The 16,027-nt window shown below is 39.9% G+C and overlaps 1 protein-coding gene across 1 annotated transcript in view; it reads left to right on the forward strand.

Moving 5' to 3' along the window:
* Positions 1 to 15,643, forward strand: part of CDKL5 (cyclin dependent kinase like 5) — a 189,542-nt gene extending 173,899 nt beyond the window's left edge. Inside the window, exons 16-19 of the mRNA XM_053580115.1 lie at positions 417 to 540; positions 5,957 to 6,056; positions 12,354 to 12,473; positions 15,257 to 15,643. Of these exons, the coding sequence (XP_053436090.1) occupies positions 417 to 540; positions 5,957 to 6,056; positions 12,354 to 12,473; positions 15,257 to 15,643 (731 nt within the window). The remainder of the gene's footprint in view (positions 1 to 416; positions 541 to 5,956; positions 6,057 to 12,353; positions 12,474 to 15,256) is intronic.
* The last annotated feature ends 384 nt before the right edge of the window (positions 15,644 to 16,027 follow it).

The raw sequence follows: 16,027 nt of genomic DNA on the forward strand, positions 1-16,027 counted from the left end.
GTTAAGAGTTACTTTAGGCTAAGAATAAGTTTTACATAGTTTGTCTGTGATAAGAAAGCCTTAGCTTCAAAGAATGTCGAAACAATGGCAAGTGGTGGTGGTAATGGCTGTGAAATTCATACTTGAAAATAGGCTACAACATTCTTCAGTTTATCAGCTGACTGGTCAGGTTTCTGTTTTGAACACATATTACCTGGTATTAACTAATCCTTCCAGGTTATGTCAGAAGTGGTGGGGGAGGGAGAACGTTCCCTGGAATGAATGACTATACCCTCAGAAGACACAAGTTATGTGAAGTACAGATGAGGATTGTTACTTATCTATTTGTTTTATTTGTATTAGAAAATATAATAGAATAATTTGAGAACTGCCTTGACCAAAAGAGTACATTTATGACTGACTTTTTCCTTATTCAGTGCCATCTCCACGTCCAGACAATTCGTTCCATGAAAATAATGTGTCATCCAGAGTTTCTTCTCTACCTTCAGAGAGTAGTTCTGGAACCAACCACTCTAAAAGACAGCCAGCATTCGATCCATGGTGAGTGTTTTGTTTTGTTTTGTTTTCCTTTTTTTGGTTTGTTTTTATTCTTCTCTTTTCTAATTGTAGATTTAAGAATTCAAAGAAATTCTGGATGAACTTTTTAGCATTCTTTCTCCTGGTAGGCCTTTCTTTCTCAAGGGAGATTATTAGATAAGTAAAAGGTGATTTGTACCAAAAAACCAGCTGAGCATTGTGGCAGGCGCCTGTAGTCCCAGCTACTTGGGAGGTAGAGGCAGGAGAATCACTTGAGCCAAGGAGTTTGAGGTTGCTGTGAGTTGTGATGCTACGGCACTCCACCCAGGGCAACAGCTTGAGGTGCTGTCGCAAAAGAAAAAAAAAAAGTGGTTTGTCATTATTTTTATTTTCATTAATGATTAAGGAAAAGGTGAACTTTTTGCAAATTCAGCATTTATATTAAATATCATCTAAGAGAAAAAAAAAAATCTCCTGAATCATTAAACACCTGATATGTCTTTCATTGCATTCTTTTGACATGAGTGGTGACTTTTGCAGTCTTCTTTTGTTGACATGGAACCATGTGCAGACACTCGGCTTAGCACTTTGTGCACATTATCTCAATCCCATTCCATAGATAAGGAAACTGAACTGAAGCTTAGAAACGTCAGGGAACCTACCTGCTGCTGGACAGCCAGCAGCATAGAAAAGGGAGCCAGGATTTGGACCTAAATGGGCTCTGCCCCCAAAGCTGATGCTTTTCACTTCTATACTACCTGACTTTTTAATTCAGCATAAAAAAGACAGAAATAAGAGAACAGCCCTTCGTGATACCATATAAGCATAATGGTAGTGAGAGGCTCACATAGCGTGGCAACTTTCCTTTTTTTTTTTTTTTTTTTTTTTTTTAATCTTTTTGAGTCATGTCTAACAAAAATTTAGGGAGAGAATTATAGTATATATGAGGTTCCATGAAGAGATCTGTCCGGCGAGTAAGGACTTTAAAAGATAGTAACAATGTAGACTTTTTATTCTCAGCTGCCCAGAATCTAGCTGGGAAGAATATTTAGGTTTACTTCATAGAACTTTACTAAGGTCTCCATCAAAAGAATAAAAGAGACATCACTGTAATACATTGAATTCAGAATAAGGCCAGTCTTTCAGAGAGTTCATCTCTGGTGTCTGTTGCCAGAAGTCACAGAAGGGCTTTATGTCAGTATTCCTGACCCTATGTGCTTTCACAATTTGGACGCTGTTGGCAGGGTTATATCAAGATTTAAGTGTCATTGTACCCTATAGTGATTACTTGATTATTCTTAAAACAATAATAACAATGCCTTTTATAAAACCGTAAATATACTTCTTCTATGTAAGTACACTTTACATCCATTGCCTTACTTATAAAATGACACAGTCATCAAATTAGTGACTAAGTATAGACTCTGGAAATAAGGTATTTTGATTCATCGCAACTTGTAGCCCTGTGACTTTGTCCTTCAATTTCTTTATCTGTAAAGTAGAGCTAAGAATAGCACCTCCCTCATAAGCTTCATGGGATGATTAAATGAGGTAATATATAAAAAGCACCTAAAACAGTACCTGGCTTCATAAGGACGCATTAATGTCAGTGGCTACAGTATTATCATTACTGTCATTTCAGTATCATTTGTCAGGTGTTTGCCTTCCACTTCACTGTGCTGATAAACTTATGTGTGTTCTTCCTCCAAGTTAGTGTTTTGTGCTCCTTAGTACGCAGAAAAGATCTGTGCATTAACCTCGGAGCACAGGTACAGCTTCTTTTAGATACCAGTGTTGACCATTTTCAGGTGTGGCTTTGAGAAGCCATGAGAATAGCGTCTAAGTTGCAAGAATACAGAGGTACAGAAGAAATTAGTTTTCTCTCCTTCATCGCATAATGAAGTGATTTTAAAAGAGTCACTTCAGTTATAGATTACCTTAGACCTGTGAAAATTAGGTAGAGCAGATGAAAATTAAATGGAATAGACAAAATTAGTAGTGTATTCTTTCTTATAGTCAGTTTGAGTAGAACTTATTTAGATGTGGATATGTGTAAAAACCTGAAATTGAATGGGGCAGCACCTGTGGCTCAGTAGGTAGGGCACCGGCCCCATATACCGAGGGTGGTGGGTTCAAACCCAGCCCCAGCCAAACTGCAAAAAAATAGCCGGGCGTTGTGGCGGGCACCTGTAGTCCCAGCTACTCGGAAGGCTGCGGGAAGAGAATTGCCTAAGCCCAAGAGCTGGAGGTTGCTGTGAGTTGTGACACCATAGCACTCTACCCAGGGCAGGCAACAAAGTGAGACTGTCTCTAAAAAAAAAAAACTGAAATTGAAAAGAAACAGAGACACAGTTGAGATGTTGAGCTTTAGCCAAGTCTCCATCGGGTCATCCTTATTAGTATTGCTGTCATGAGACTCCAGAGAGTCCCTATACTGCCAGTGATGAATTGGCTCTCTTCTTTTGTTCCCCCATCCCTCATGACAATGCTGCTATGACACAGTTCCCTCACTCATCACATCTAACTTAGTCTAAGTCATTATTTTTTTTTTTGAGACAGAGTCTTACTCTGTCGCACTGGATAGAGTGCTGTGGCATCATCATAGCTCACAGCAACCTCAAACTCTTGAGCTTAGGCCAGCGGTTCTCAACCTGTGGGTCATGACCCACAGGAACTGTATTAAAGGGCCGCGGCATCATGAAGGTTGAGAACCACTGGCTTAGGCAATCTTCTTGCCTTGGCCTCCTGAGTAGCTGGGACTGCAGGTGCCCACCATGATGCCCGCCTAGTTTTTTCTGGTTTTAGTGGAGATGGGGTCTCATTCTTGCTCAGGTTGGTCTTGAACTCTTGAGCTCAAGCAGTCCACCCACCTTGGCCTTCCAAAGTGCTGAGATTACAGGAGCAAGCCACCATGCCTGGCCTCTAAATCGTTAATTAAACTTGACTCATCCTGATTTTTTTTTTCTTAAACAAGATCTCTAATTGGTTTAATCATCTTTATCCTGGAGAGAAATGTATATTTGATAAGTGTTACAAAAAGCTGAAAGACTCTTGTGATGGTAACGTAGTGAATTGCTTTTCTTAAATTATCACTAACCTAAGGGCAGTCTGTTTCTCCTTGGTAGTGGTACTTCCAATTTCCTTTGAGAAGAGAAGTTGTACACATTTCTTGCAATGGAAAAAAATCAAGCTACTATGTCCAATTTTAAGACAATAAATAGATATTGTAACATATCCAGAGCTGTTATTCTGGCCATCTCAGCTATCTAGAACCTACTTGAGAGCTGGGAGATGAGCAAAAATGTCTCAGAACAGAAAAATAGAGTTAATGCATTCAGATTCATCATCTTTACCAATAGTGTGACACTTCCACCTTCGCTCAGAACCTGTTTATTCTCCTTTTATGCCCAGTTCTAGCAAATGGCACTGAGGTTGTCAGTGCAAGAAATAGTACAGCATGCTGGGGGGTGGGAGGAGAATGGTATTTCCACAAGCTCCCAGTGGGAAAATCATACATATCCTGGATATCCATGTAGAGCATATAAAAAAATAGGCAGCTTCTTTGCTTTAAAAGACCAAATATATAAATATGTTTAGAAAGACTGTCATCAAAATCTAGTTAAAATCCTGTTCTTTTCACTTAATACTATAGTTCAAATATTCCTGTATATTAGGGAATATTTTCTGAAGATACGATTTCTTTTTAAGAAAGCTTCATGGTGTTTTCGTTTTTCCTTTTTCTTTTCTTTTCTTTTTTTTAGTACGGGGGTCTCACTCTGGCACCCAGCCTAGAGTGCATTGGCCCCATCATAGCTCACTGTAACCTCCAACATTTGGGCTTATGCAATCTTCCCATCTCAGTCTCTTGAGTTGCTGGGACTACTGTTTCTCTCTTTTTTTATAGTTAGTTTGAGTAGAACTTAACATGCATATGTGTAAAAAGCTGAAAACAGTTGTTCTGAAAAGAAATAGAGGCACAATTGGGATGTTGAGATTTAGCCGAATCTCTATCAGGTCATCCTTACTTGTATTGCTGGCATGAGACTCCAGACAGTTCTGTAGTGCCAGTGATGAATCAGCTCTCTTCTTTTGCTCCCCCTACCCCTCATAGCAATTTTTTCTATTTTTTGTGGAGACAGGAGTCTCACTGTGTTGCTTAAGCTAGTCTCAGAGTCTTCGCCTGAAGTGATCCTCCTGCCTCAGCCTCCCAAAGCTCTGGGATTATTGGCGTGAGCTACCGCACCTGGTGGCTTCGTGGTGTTTTTCTATCGTGTGAATGCACAATACTCTGCTTCCACACATATTTAATCAAATAAAGGCAAAGTGCTTCTTTGCTCGTATTTTCTTAGCTATTCTAGTAACTTTATCACTGTTGGGTATTTAAAGCCATAAATATTAGTTACCTCTGTCACTTTTAACATTTCTGCCACTCTTTATTTTAGGGAATAGCTGATAGAAGAAACTCAATCATTTGAGAAAGTGACTTTCGACGTCCATAAAGCCATTCAAATGTAAAAGAGTCCGTGGAAATGTGCATTTTTCCAGAATAACACTGGTTGTGTGGCTTTTTAAGGACTGTAAATTAAATTAAGCCATGTAGGTTCTCTTTTAACATACAAGTGGCAACTTCAGGCCAAGGTGTTCTGTTTCTTGTCTTTCACTGTCTCCTATTTTTATTAAAACACTGGGTGGTGTCAATGGTGTAAGCTTAATGTCAGTATTTTCAGAAGCTTTCTTTTTTTTTATTGTTGGGGAAGCATTGAGAGTGCAAAGAACCAGGTTATAGTGCTTGCGTTTGTTAGGTAAAGTCCCTCTTATAATTGTATCCCGCCCCCTTCAGAAGCTTTTTTTTTTTTTTCATAAGTGCTTTGTATTAAAGCTTTGATGCTATCTACATATTTTTGTAACTTTTTTATTTAGGTTTAATAAATAGGACTTTTCTAGTTTCAGGCAATCTTTACTTAAAACGTTTCTGTAGTAACATTGATTTTTATGTTCAGTGTCTTGGCAAGCCACTCAATAATAAACTTGTTGAGCTGGTTTTTAAAAGGTAAATACAAAAAAGAAGGTATTGAAAATGTTTCTGTTCTTTCCCTTGGACAGTTATGGAAAAGGCATCCTTTAAGCCATGTACTTTTCAGAATCTCTAATTCTGAGGTTTTCAACAGCATGAAAACGGTCCTGCAGCACAGTTACAGATCATTTGTAACGATGCTCAAATTGCTATTTTGAGTGAGCCTGTGCCAAAGGATAATCGTTAACCATGGCTGATTAGATTCAGTTCCTCCTGTGCTTTTTTAGAAGATTCTTTACTCGTATGCTTGATTCCTCATGGCTATTAGAACCTGCTGTCATGCATTTTCAGTGTTCATTATATTTGTCACACAATGTCAAGAGAATGATTGAAAGATCAATATATTAAAAATGTCTTCTCATTTAGGAAAAGTCCTGAAAATATTAGTCATTCTGAACAACTCAAGGAGAAGGAGAAGCAAAGTTTTTTCAGGTCAATGAAAAAGAAAAAAAAGAAATCTCAAACAGTAAGTAGATGGCCAATTTCTATATATAATGACATATGTTTCTGCATTACTCTGTGGATACTTTACACTTCGTTCACAGCAAAGTTGATTATTTTCTTATTGAAACTTGACATGCATGTGCTGTATAAGTCTCTTTCTGAAATTCTATACAACTACCCTCCTATCACAGCCATTTCTAGAATCCACAGAATCTCCAGGAATAGAAAAAAAATTGAGAACACTTTAAGCCGGTCTTAGTAACCTCTTTTCTGTGTGGATTTATATTCATGTAAAAACCATGAAGTTGCAGGATTTGTTTCTGTCTGGGGGTGGGAGGCTAAAGGTATACAAAAACTTAGGAAATGAATTTGGTTTGCATTTAAATCTTGAAATTCATAAATAATCATCATTCCTTATTCTCCCCGGGCTGATTATAGAACTCCTATGTTGACAAGCAGTTTCTGGCCTGGGTAGTCACAGAGAAAAGATCATATCTGGGATTTCAGGGCTTGCTTTAGAAGGAAAACATGTTTGCCCTTTGATCACATTGTGAGATGGAATGTGCCTTATCTCCTGGGAGCCATTTGCCTGAACAAAGGTCTGGCTCCGTGGGACCCTACGCATCACTTCACTGAATCATGTAAGCAAGGATTCTGCTGGTTAGAGATGTGAGAAAAGGTGGGGAAACCAGGCCTCCAGGATAGCAGCAGGAGTTCTTCACCCAGATGAGGCCTGCTTGCTCTTTGCATTATGTCACCTTCAAGACTAGACAAGATTGGGTTAGCCATTCTAAATGGCTTTCTTTCTGGTTGTACTGCACACATGATTTACCCTCATTTATTTGAAGAGGAGCAAAGACATAATCAAAATGGCCTTTTTGGATGACCTTCATCGATTTCATCTGCAAAATGAGTAAATTAGACTCTGTGTTTTTGTGGCCCTTTTCCATTATGAAAATTCTAGTAAAGAATAGTAGATGATTGTAGCAAAGTACTTGATAACCTGGAGTAGGGCTTTTTATCTCACAGATATTCTAGAAATGTTAACAAAAACCTTCCTGGGATACCTTTCTAGGTCATTCTTTCACTTGCTTGTTAAATTTATGTATTTCATTATACACATAAAATAAATACAAGCTCATTATAGAAAAACTGAGAAAAAGAAAAAGATTGTTTATAATCTTACCACCCTCTGTAGCTAGTATTAGGATTTTGTTATATTTCCCCCTAGCTTTTTAGCCTATACATATTTGTGGAGAGAAGGTATGTGGTTTTTTTTTTATTTGTTTTAAATAATAGTAATCTTTCTAATGTAATTTTGTATTCTGGCTTTTAACAGTATATCATCACAAACACATACACAATACGTGTGTTACCACACAAACTTTATTTTTTTCAATTTCAGATTAATGTGAAGATATAAATAGGTTATATTGTTATCATTTGTTAGGCAAAGTCTAAGTTGTAGTTGAGCCCCTCCCCCAGGAGGTGTGCCATATACCCTTGCACTGTGCCAGTTGGGTGAAAGCATACCAATCTTCTTCCTTCCTTCCTTTACTCCCCTTTCCTTCCTCCCTCCTCCCCTCTCACCCCAACTTGAGTTTGCGTTTTTCTCTTAGTAGGTATATATTTGTTCATCTACTGGTTTAATATTAGTATTGAGGATATTGGATACTTACTTTTCTATTCTTGTGATACTTTACTAAGGAGAATGTTCTTCAACTCAATCCAGGTTAATACAAAAGATGTAAAGTCTCCACCTTTTTATGACTGAATAGTACTCCATGGTGTACATCTACCACAGTTTATTAAATCATTCATGGGTTGATGGGCACTTTGGTTGCTTGACAATTGTGAATTGAGCTCTGATAAACATTCTAGTGCAAATGTCCATATAGTAAAATGATTTATTTTCTTCTGGGTAGATACCTAATAATGGGATTGTGAGATCAAATGGAAGGTCTACTTTCAGTTCTTTGAAGATTCTCTGTACTTTTTTCCAAAGAGGCTGTATTAATTTGCAGTCCCACCAACAGGCTACACAAACTTTATTATCTTTGAGGTCTTCCTCTGTCACCTAGGCTGGAGTGCCATGGTATGATCATAGCTTGCTGTAGCCTCCAACTCCTGGAAAAAAGTGATCTTCCTGCCTCAGTCTCCCGTGTAGCTAGGAATACATGCACACACCACCATGCCTAGCTAATTTTTAAAAAGTTTTTTGGGTAGAGACAGGTTCTCTCTATATTGTCTAGGCTGGTCTTGAACTCCTAGGCTCACGTGATCATCCTGCCTCAGGATGTGACCTACTGTGCTGGCCCTGAATTTTTTTTTTTTTTTTTTTTGGAGACAGAGTCTCACTATGTCACCCTCTGTAGAGTGCTATGTCATCACAGCTCACAGCAACCTCAAACTCTGGGGCTTAAGCAATTCTCCTGCCTCAGCCTCCCAAGCAGCTGGGACTATAGGTGCCTGGCTACTTTTTTGTTATAGTTGTCATTGTTGTTTGGCAGGCCCGGGCCAGGTTCGAACCCGCCAGCCCCGGTGCATGTGACGGACACTGAGCCCAGTGTTGTTTTTTTTTTTTTTTTTTTTTTTTTTTAAACTTCCTGTATCTCCACCTGAAGCTCACTTAAAGCAGAATGTCAAATTAAAATGCCAGTCATATAAATGTTACTACATTGGTTACTGAGACTAGATGAACAAACAGACCCTGATTTAACATAGAGACACTTAAAATATTTAAAGTGCTAATAAAATAAAACTTTTATCATTGCCATAGAACATATTTATCTATCATTAACATTAAACTTTGACTACCTCTTCCTGACCATTGTTATTTTTATGTTGTGATTTTTGTTCTTAACCACAGGTCTACAGCCTTTCCTGAATGATTAAGTGATAGGAAGTCGGAAGAATCAAGGGATTATATGGGGGGTTGTGTACAGATTTAGATTTTGATGTCTGTCTGCCTTAAACCAACATTAAACCTAAAGTCCCCAGCTCTCCGTGGCATCAGTAGAGTCTCTACATGTTGACTGACTTTTTTCAGGATTTAATTTAAATTTTAGAAATTGCAATAGGCCAGGCTTGGTGGCTCACACCTGTAAATCCTGGCATTCTGGGAGGCCAAGGTGGATGGATTACCCTGAGCTCACAGGTTCGAGACCAGCTTGAGCAAGAGTGAGACCCCCCCTTCTCTAAAAAAATGTAGTCCCAGCTACTTGGGAGGCTGGGGCAAGAGAACCACTTAAGCCCATGAGTTGGAGGTTGCTGTGAGCTGTGAAGCCACGGGACTCTACCGAGGGTGACGAAGTGAGACTCTGTCTCAAAAAAAAAAAAAGAAAGAAAAAGAAATTGAAATAGATTAGGGTAAATAGAATAATTGCTATTCTCTAACATCCCCTCCACTTAAGCTTACTTTATTTTAGGCTTTCATAAGTCTTGTTTTTATATATATAAAGTAACTGCCAAATATCTTTGCATGGGTCATATTGCCATAAACTCTCCAAACCAAAAGTTGTTTGTACCTCTGCATTTTAATTAAAAGAAAAAAACTAGGGCTTTGGGATGTAGCTTCAGATTTCCAAAGAATGCTCAGTACAGCCTGCCAGGCCTCAGCCTCTGAAGCCTTGCATTGGACTAACACTGCCTTTCTTGAATGAGCATTTAAACGTAATTAAAGTTAATTATTTTTTACTTTCTAGAACTCAGCAAAAAGAAGCTAAGTAAAGCAAACTTTGAAAGATTTAAGGCATTGTGGCCTTTGCATAAGATTAAAAAGAAATTAAAATCTGATGCCCAGTACACATAGAGCAGTATGACATTTTAAAGCTGACAATCCTAAATCTTGTTTAACTTTTTCATATCACTAGTATAGGAACTGAGCCCAAGCAAGTTGTGACCTGCCCAAAATCACACAATCAACTGGGAGAACTAGAATTGGGTTTTCCTCAATACTAAGCCCAAGGTCAGTCCATACCAGGGGCCCAACTCTGTGGAGAGCCTCTGGGAGCTCTCTTCTGGCCTCTTCAGCAATGCAAGTAAAACTCTCCCTTGGGGTTCCCGCCATTGGACCAGGAAAATTCGTGGGCTATCACTTGAATGTCTTCATATACAAACCCTTAAATAATGATCTACATACCTTTGTGTACATTCTAGTTCTCTGAGGATTGAGAGATCCAAAACGGGAAAATGGTGCCAAAAAATAATTCTATATTGTAAAGGTGCCTGCTTTGACTCAAGCAAATCTGGAAGCTGCCTTGGGAAATCTGGCTTCAGTTACATTTCCAGGGAGTTACATAAGCCCTCAGAGCATATGGTGACTTTGCCAACTTGGTAATTGTATCCTAGTTAGTTAGCATCTCAACTTGTGATGATACTTCAATTTAAAGATTGAAATTTCTATTTCTGCCCTTTGAATTTTGAAAACCAGTACATTCTGAATTTTGGCAGATATTTTACATTGGGTAAATTTTTCTAGCAATATAGAACAAAGCTTCTTATTCAACATTAGTATCCCACTACAGTGATATTCCTCTTTCTAGTGATGTGCACCAAATTCAAAAAGGTTTGTGCTATCTTTTTTTTTTTTTTTTACCTAATAGGAAAATTACATGGTAGATATTTTTTTTAAGTTGGCGAAATCCTCTAGCAACTAGAAAAAGGTTGAAGTTTACCAAATAGCTCTTTAAACACAATTCTAATAATCATATTTTTGATAAAAAGTAAATTCTTAAATGTTTTGTAAGCTTTATGTGAGTAGATGTCTGTAGATCTCTAGGCATTCCTAGTAGAGGTATTGATCATGACCACATTATATACTTAGAAGAAATTTGTGCTTATCTTGAATTTACATTATTGAGGTCTTCATTTCCAGGTGAGAAATCACACAGAACCTCTATAGATGCATAGCACAGAGACTCTTTTAGTGACTGTTAATATTTCACAATTTGAGAGCTTCCAAGGGCTACTAGTTTCAATAAGAGCACCTTATATACCTTTTTTTGCAATTAGTTTATTTATATCTTATATTGCAGACAGATTCCACCAACGGGGAGAATCCAAGCATCAAGAAATCCCTCTTTCCTCTTTTTAATTCAAAGAATCATTTAAAGCATAGTTCTTCTTTGAAAAAGCTTCCTGTAGTCACTCCACCCATGGTACCCATTTTTACGTATGGTAGCCCTGAAAACTGCTCCAGTAAAACTTGTTTTACTGATGACAACAGCATGTCTTATTTTCATGGGTCATATTCTCTAAATGCTAGTTAAGTACCTGAGCCAGTTCCATAAATTCATTATGATATAAATTCTTTGCCATTCTGGATTTTCTGAATCAGTTAAGGAAGTTGAAGCGTAAAGTCTATTAAACAAACTAGTGAAAGACTGGTTTGTGTTACCTGATTAGCCAATTGTTGGCAGACAGCATTCATAAAATCCTGAATTTCCTGTAAAGAATTCGATTAACATTTACAATTAGCAAAAGTCTTTGCATTTGGCTCACAGAGTTTGTTAACACTTGGTTGGCAGTTTGTTTTTTTGAAGCCAAGTTGAATTGACCAAATTGAGCTAGCAGGCTCCATGAAAAAACAGCTTCTGTTAGTTGGTGACTTGCTCTTTCCTTGCCTGGCTCTAGCTTTTCTTGGTCACTCAGTTCAAAGCCAGGGTTTTGCTTGGCATTTGACATTACTCTCTTATGTTCACCAAAATTAGTGAATAGACCAATTGCATTCATCTGGAATTTGTGACACAAATTTCCATTATTTTCCTAGTACATAATGCTAGCCCCAAATTTACGGGCAATGGTTTAGGAATGTGATCCAAACCATACTTTCCCACTTTGCTACCCTTCAATGCCTACTAGACTTCTTTGAGACTACCAAATACAGTGTTTGGATCATCTTCCCAGCAGAAAAAAAATTTATTTTATTGAACTGGTTCATAACCTAACTGCAATATGGAATGAGGATACGACAGCAATTCCTGGTACAGCCCAATTTAACTGCTCTCTCTTCCAGCGACTAAAACTAACAGCATGGGAATGCTTTAAGGGTTGAGGTTTTAACAAGCTGCATGACATCTGCCAATTTTTCCTAATGCAGGGAAAATTATTAAGAAGGCAGAAGAATTTAAGTAGCATCACTTGCATTGTGAACATTGGGAAAGACTGGGTTTCTTTTTATTGGGTTCCTTTTCGTTTGGGTTGAGTTTTGGTTTGGTTTGATTTGCTATTTGGTTCATTTCTGTTCTTGGGTATGGTTGCATATCTTTATTGGGCATATTGGTGTGCTTATAGAATCCTTGTCCATATTTTGCTCTAGGTGCCCAATTCTGATGGCCCTGATCTTCTGACCTTGCAGAAAGCCATTCACACTGCTAGCACTCCGAGCAGCAGACCAAAAGAGTGGCGTCCTGAGAAGATCTCAGATCTACAGACCCAAGTGAGTAGAGCCTGTACTAGTCCTGCAGTCTCCCCCCGACCCAGCAGTGACTGGGGGCAGGGGTAAGGGAAACAGCCTCTCAATGTTACAGCAAGGCTGAGAGCCTCCTCAAAATAGACCCTGGCCAATAGCCAGATGCATCTTGGGACTCAGGATGAATCTTGCTTCAGTGACCCCTGTCCTACTGGGAAAAAGGCAAGCAAACTTCCATTAGCCTTCACCTAGCTGAGGTGGGGAGATGAAAAACACATAGTCCCAACCCACAAATACCCTACAGCTGAGGAGAGAGAAAATTTGTAAAGAACCATAATTCATGGTGAAAAATGTGATATGCCGTGAAAACATTGGGCAAGGGTGAGTGGAGGTGATAGAAAGGTTAAGTTTTCGTTAAAGGTAGTAACATACACATCAGGCCTTGAATGACAAAGATAATAAGGTTTCTTGAGAGGGTATTTCAACTTCTGAAATCTATACTGGTTTTGACAGGAAATGGGCAATCAGTTGCTTTAGGAGCTATGTATTAGACAGTATAGTGAATCATATTTACCTGCCATAATGAGGGAATAGACAGAAAGTGAATCAGTGAATTTTTCAGGTGACTGAGGCTTATCTCCTTTAAAAAACTATTTTGATTGGAATCATCTTAATATTGTACTTTTTCGGTATCCCATAATGAGTAACGTAACATAATCTGCCTTGGGTTTTGATCATATTTAGTATTTTATAAATGCATTATTTCTCTGTATTAGAAATTCTAACAACTGGCCGGGCGTGGTGGCTCATGCCTGTAGTCCCAGCACTGTGGGAGGCCGAGGCGGGTGGATTGCCTGAGCTCAGAGGTTCGAGAACAGTGTGACCAGCAGTGAGCCAGAGTAAGACCCCGTCTCTACTAACATCAAAAACAGCCAGACGTTGTGGTGGGCGTCTGTAATCCCCGCTACTGGGGAGGCAAGGGGACAGAGCATCACCAGAGAAAGAGCATCAAAAAAAAAAAAAGAAGAAAGAAAATGAACAAGCAAGCTGGAATTAAAAAAAAACAAAAGAAATTCTAACAACCCCCATGAGCTTTTGAGGCTGTTGTGGTTACCTGTGCCTATAAATGACCACAGATTTCTGTGATTTGGCTGGGGGTGAGGACTACTTTTATAGGTTTTCTTTTTACTCTCTTTATCTCTAAGCAGAGCTGCTGACAAGAGTTCCCCAAATTGCCGTTCTATTTTCCCAACCGTTAATATTTTCTGCTTCTACTATAGTATAGGCATGGGGGGGGGGGGTGTGGAGAGGGCAGAGAATCAGATATCCAAGTTTACTGAATATGTATCCAAAGTAAGGACATAAGGACATAAGCAAAGGCCTGATGCTCCATTCCCAAATTTTTTTAAATGGACCTATAGAACCTTCTTAATGAAACCACTTCTTTTTTCAAGAAGCTCTTTTTAAGTAACTTTGTTTCTCTATCTGAATTCAGATTATTGTAATTGCTCTAGAGTTACATGTGGTCAGGGCTGTAAGAATCGTCAGAGTCTCATTATGTTATCAGACCAATTTAATAAAACACCAGAACAACCCACTTGTGAGCATTCGCCATGCACAGTGTGCTGTGCTACCTCCTGCAGGGACCACAAAGCTTTCCTAGAAAGACTTTGGAATGGTAACGGAGAATACTTCGTGGGAGCAATATCTACTTGAGTCAGTTCTAAAGCCATTTACTGTGGGTTTCAATGCTCTCTTCCCTCAAATCTTATAATGGTCCTTGAGATTTTTAGCATTTTATTCAGACTTGGCTAAGTCGTTAAATGCGTGTCCATTATAACCATGATACTCAAAGTAAAGGTACTCTGAGGATTGGCCCCAGAGGTGCCCCAAAGCTGGGGTTGTAGCAAAGTAGCAGAGTCTGGCAGTACTGATTGGCTGTGAATGTTAAGTGCTTTCTGTGCCTTTTCTGAGGTAGAGGAAGAGGAGAGTACACCACCTTTCTCTGTGAGGATCCTGAGGCTCAGGAGTTGCCTGAGAACACTTGGCCATTACAGGGCAGACTGCTTCTAGGCCCTGCCTTCTACCTGGCAGCCAGTCTTCCTCCACACTGTTGTGCCCTGTGGGGCCCTGGGCCAGCAGCCACACGGTCCCAGACAAGAAGGCTGCTATGAGCATATTGACTTGAAGGACCACTGTGAACAAATTGTCTTAGATTTTGTGCAAGGGTTTTGTGTGTTTCTCTGTGCTTTGCATTTTAATGCCCAAACCTTACCCTCCTCCCTCAAAAACAAACAAACAAATGTGCAGCAAGTGAACATTTGAATGTTGCAATATGAGGAGAAAGGGAAAATCGGGGAGGTAAAAACAAAAAGGGCTATTCAATTTCTAGCTGAGTACATTGCCACCTAACTTAAAATTACACTTTTTAAAGCTTCTCTTGCAGCTAGATATGGTTGTGTGCCTAAGTTCTAGCCAGTGGAATATAAGTGGAAGAAGCATTATGTGGAAGCTTTGGGAAGACTTCTCCTTCCTGCTGATTAAAGCTTGAGACCCCCTGGTAAAGGTAGGATGCGCTAGGTAGGAGGAGCCTGGGCCCTGCCAGCTCCCGATGTCTAATCTAAATTGAGAGCAATAACTACAGTCTCATTTGAGGAAAACCCAAAGAACAGATGTGGCTGGACGAGCCCTTCCTCCCACGTGCTTGCCCTCCCTGGCTACGCCCAGTCATCTCAGGTCTGAGCTCCGTTTCCTCCCAGCTCCTGGCTCCTCTAAACGAATGCTGCCTGTGTTCTCATCCTTTCTTTCAGAGCCAGCCATTAAAATCACTACGCAAGCTGTTACATCTCCCTTCAACCTCAAATCACCCGGCTCCCTCAGATCCCCGCTTCCAGCCCTTAACAGCTCAACAAGCCAAAAATTCCTTCTCAGAAATTCGGATTCACCCCCTGAGCCAAGCCTCTGGTGGGAGCACCAACATCCGACAGGAGCCCACACCAAAAGGCCGGCCACCCCTCCAGCTGCCAGGTCAGATGGATCCTGGTTGGCATGTGTCCTCTGTGGCCAGGAGTGCCACAGAGGGACCTTCCTACTCTGAACAGCTGGGTGCCAAAAGCGGGCCAAATGGGCACCCCTATAACAGAACAAATCGCTCACGAATGCCAAATCTGAACGATTTAAAAGAGACAGCCTTGTAATTTGTGCTGGGGGGAGGGGAAAAGGGGTGGGCAAGACAGTCGGGAGGGGAGGGGCGGGGTGGGCTGGGGAATGGGCTGGGCCAGGGTGGTAAGCCAGTATTTTCAGCTTTATGAAGGTGTGTGCAATACCGTATGTGGGGGCCTTCCGGCTCCTCACAGCACAAATGCTAGTCAGGGATCTTAGAGCCACAGGAGTTTCTTAGGGATCGCCACTCCCCACAGGTCTTATGTGAGAATGGATAGAATGTGCCATTGAGAAAGGTGAAATTCTTGCCAGTTTCTCCCCTGTACACTCCAGCTTTAGTGCAATCTCTTTGGAACTTGGGAAAACCAGGATGTGTCCTGGCACTGCAAGGGATAGAAAAGTCCGTGTTGACCGATGCC

The sequence above is a fragment of the Nycticebus coucang genome, chromosome X (genome assembly GCF_027406575.1).
Source record: "Nycticebus coucang isolate mNycCou1 chromosome X, mNycCou1.pri, whole genome shotgun sequence".
NCBI classification, from domain to species: Eukaryota; Metazoa; Chordata; class Mammalia; order Primates; family Lorisidae; genus Nycticebus; species Nycticebus coucang.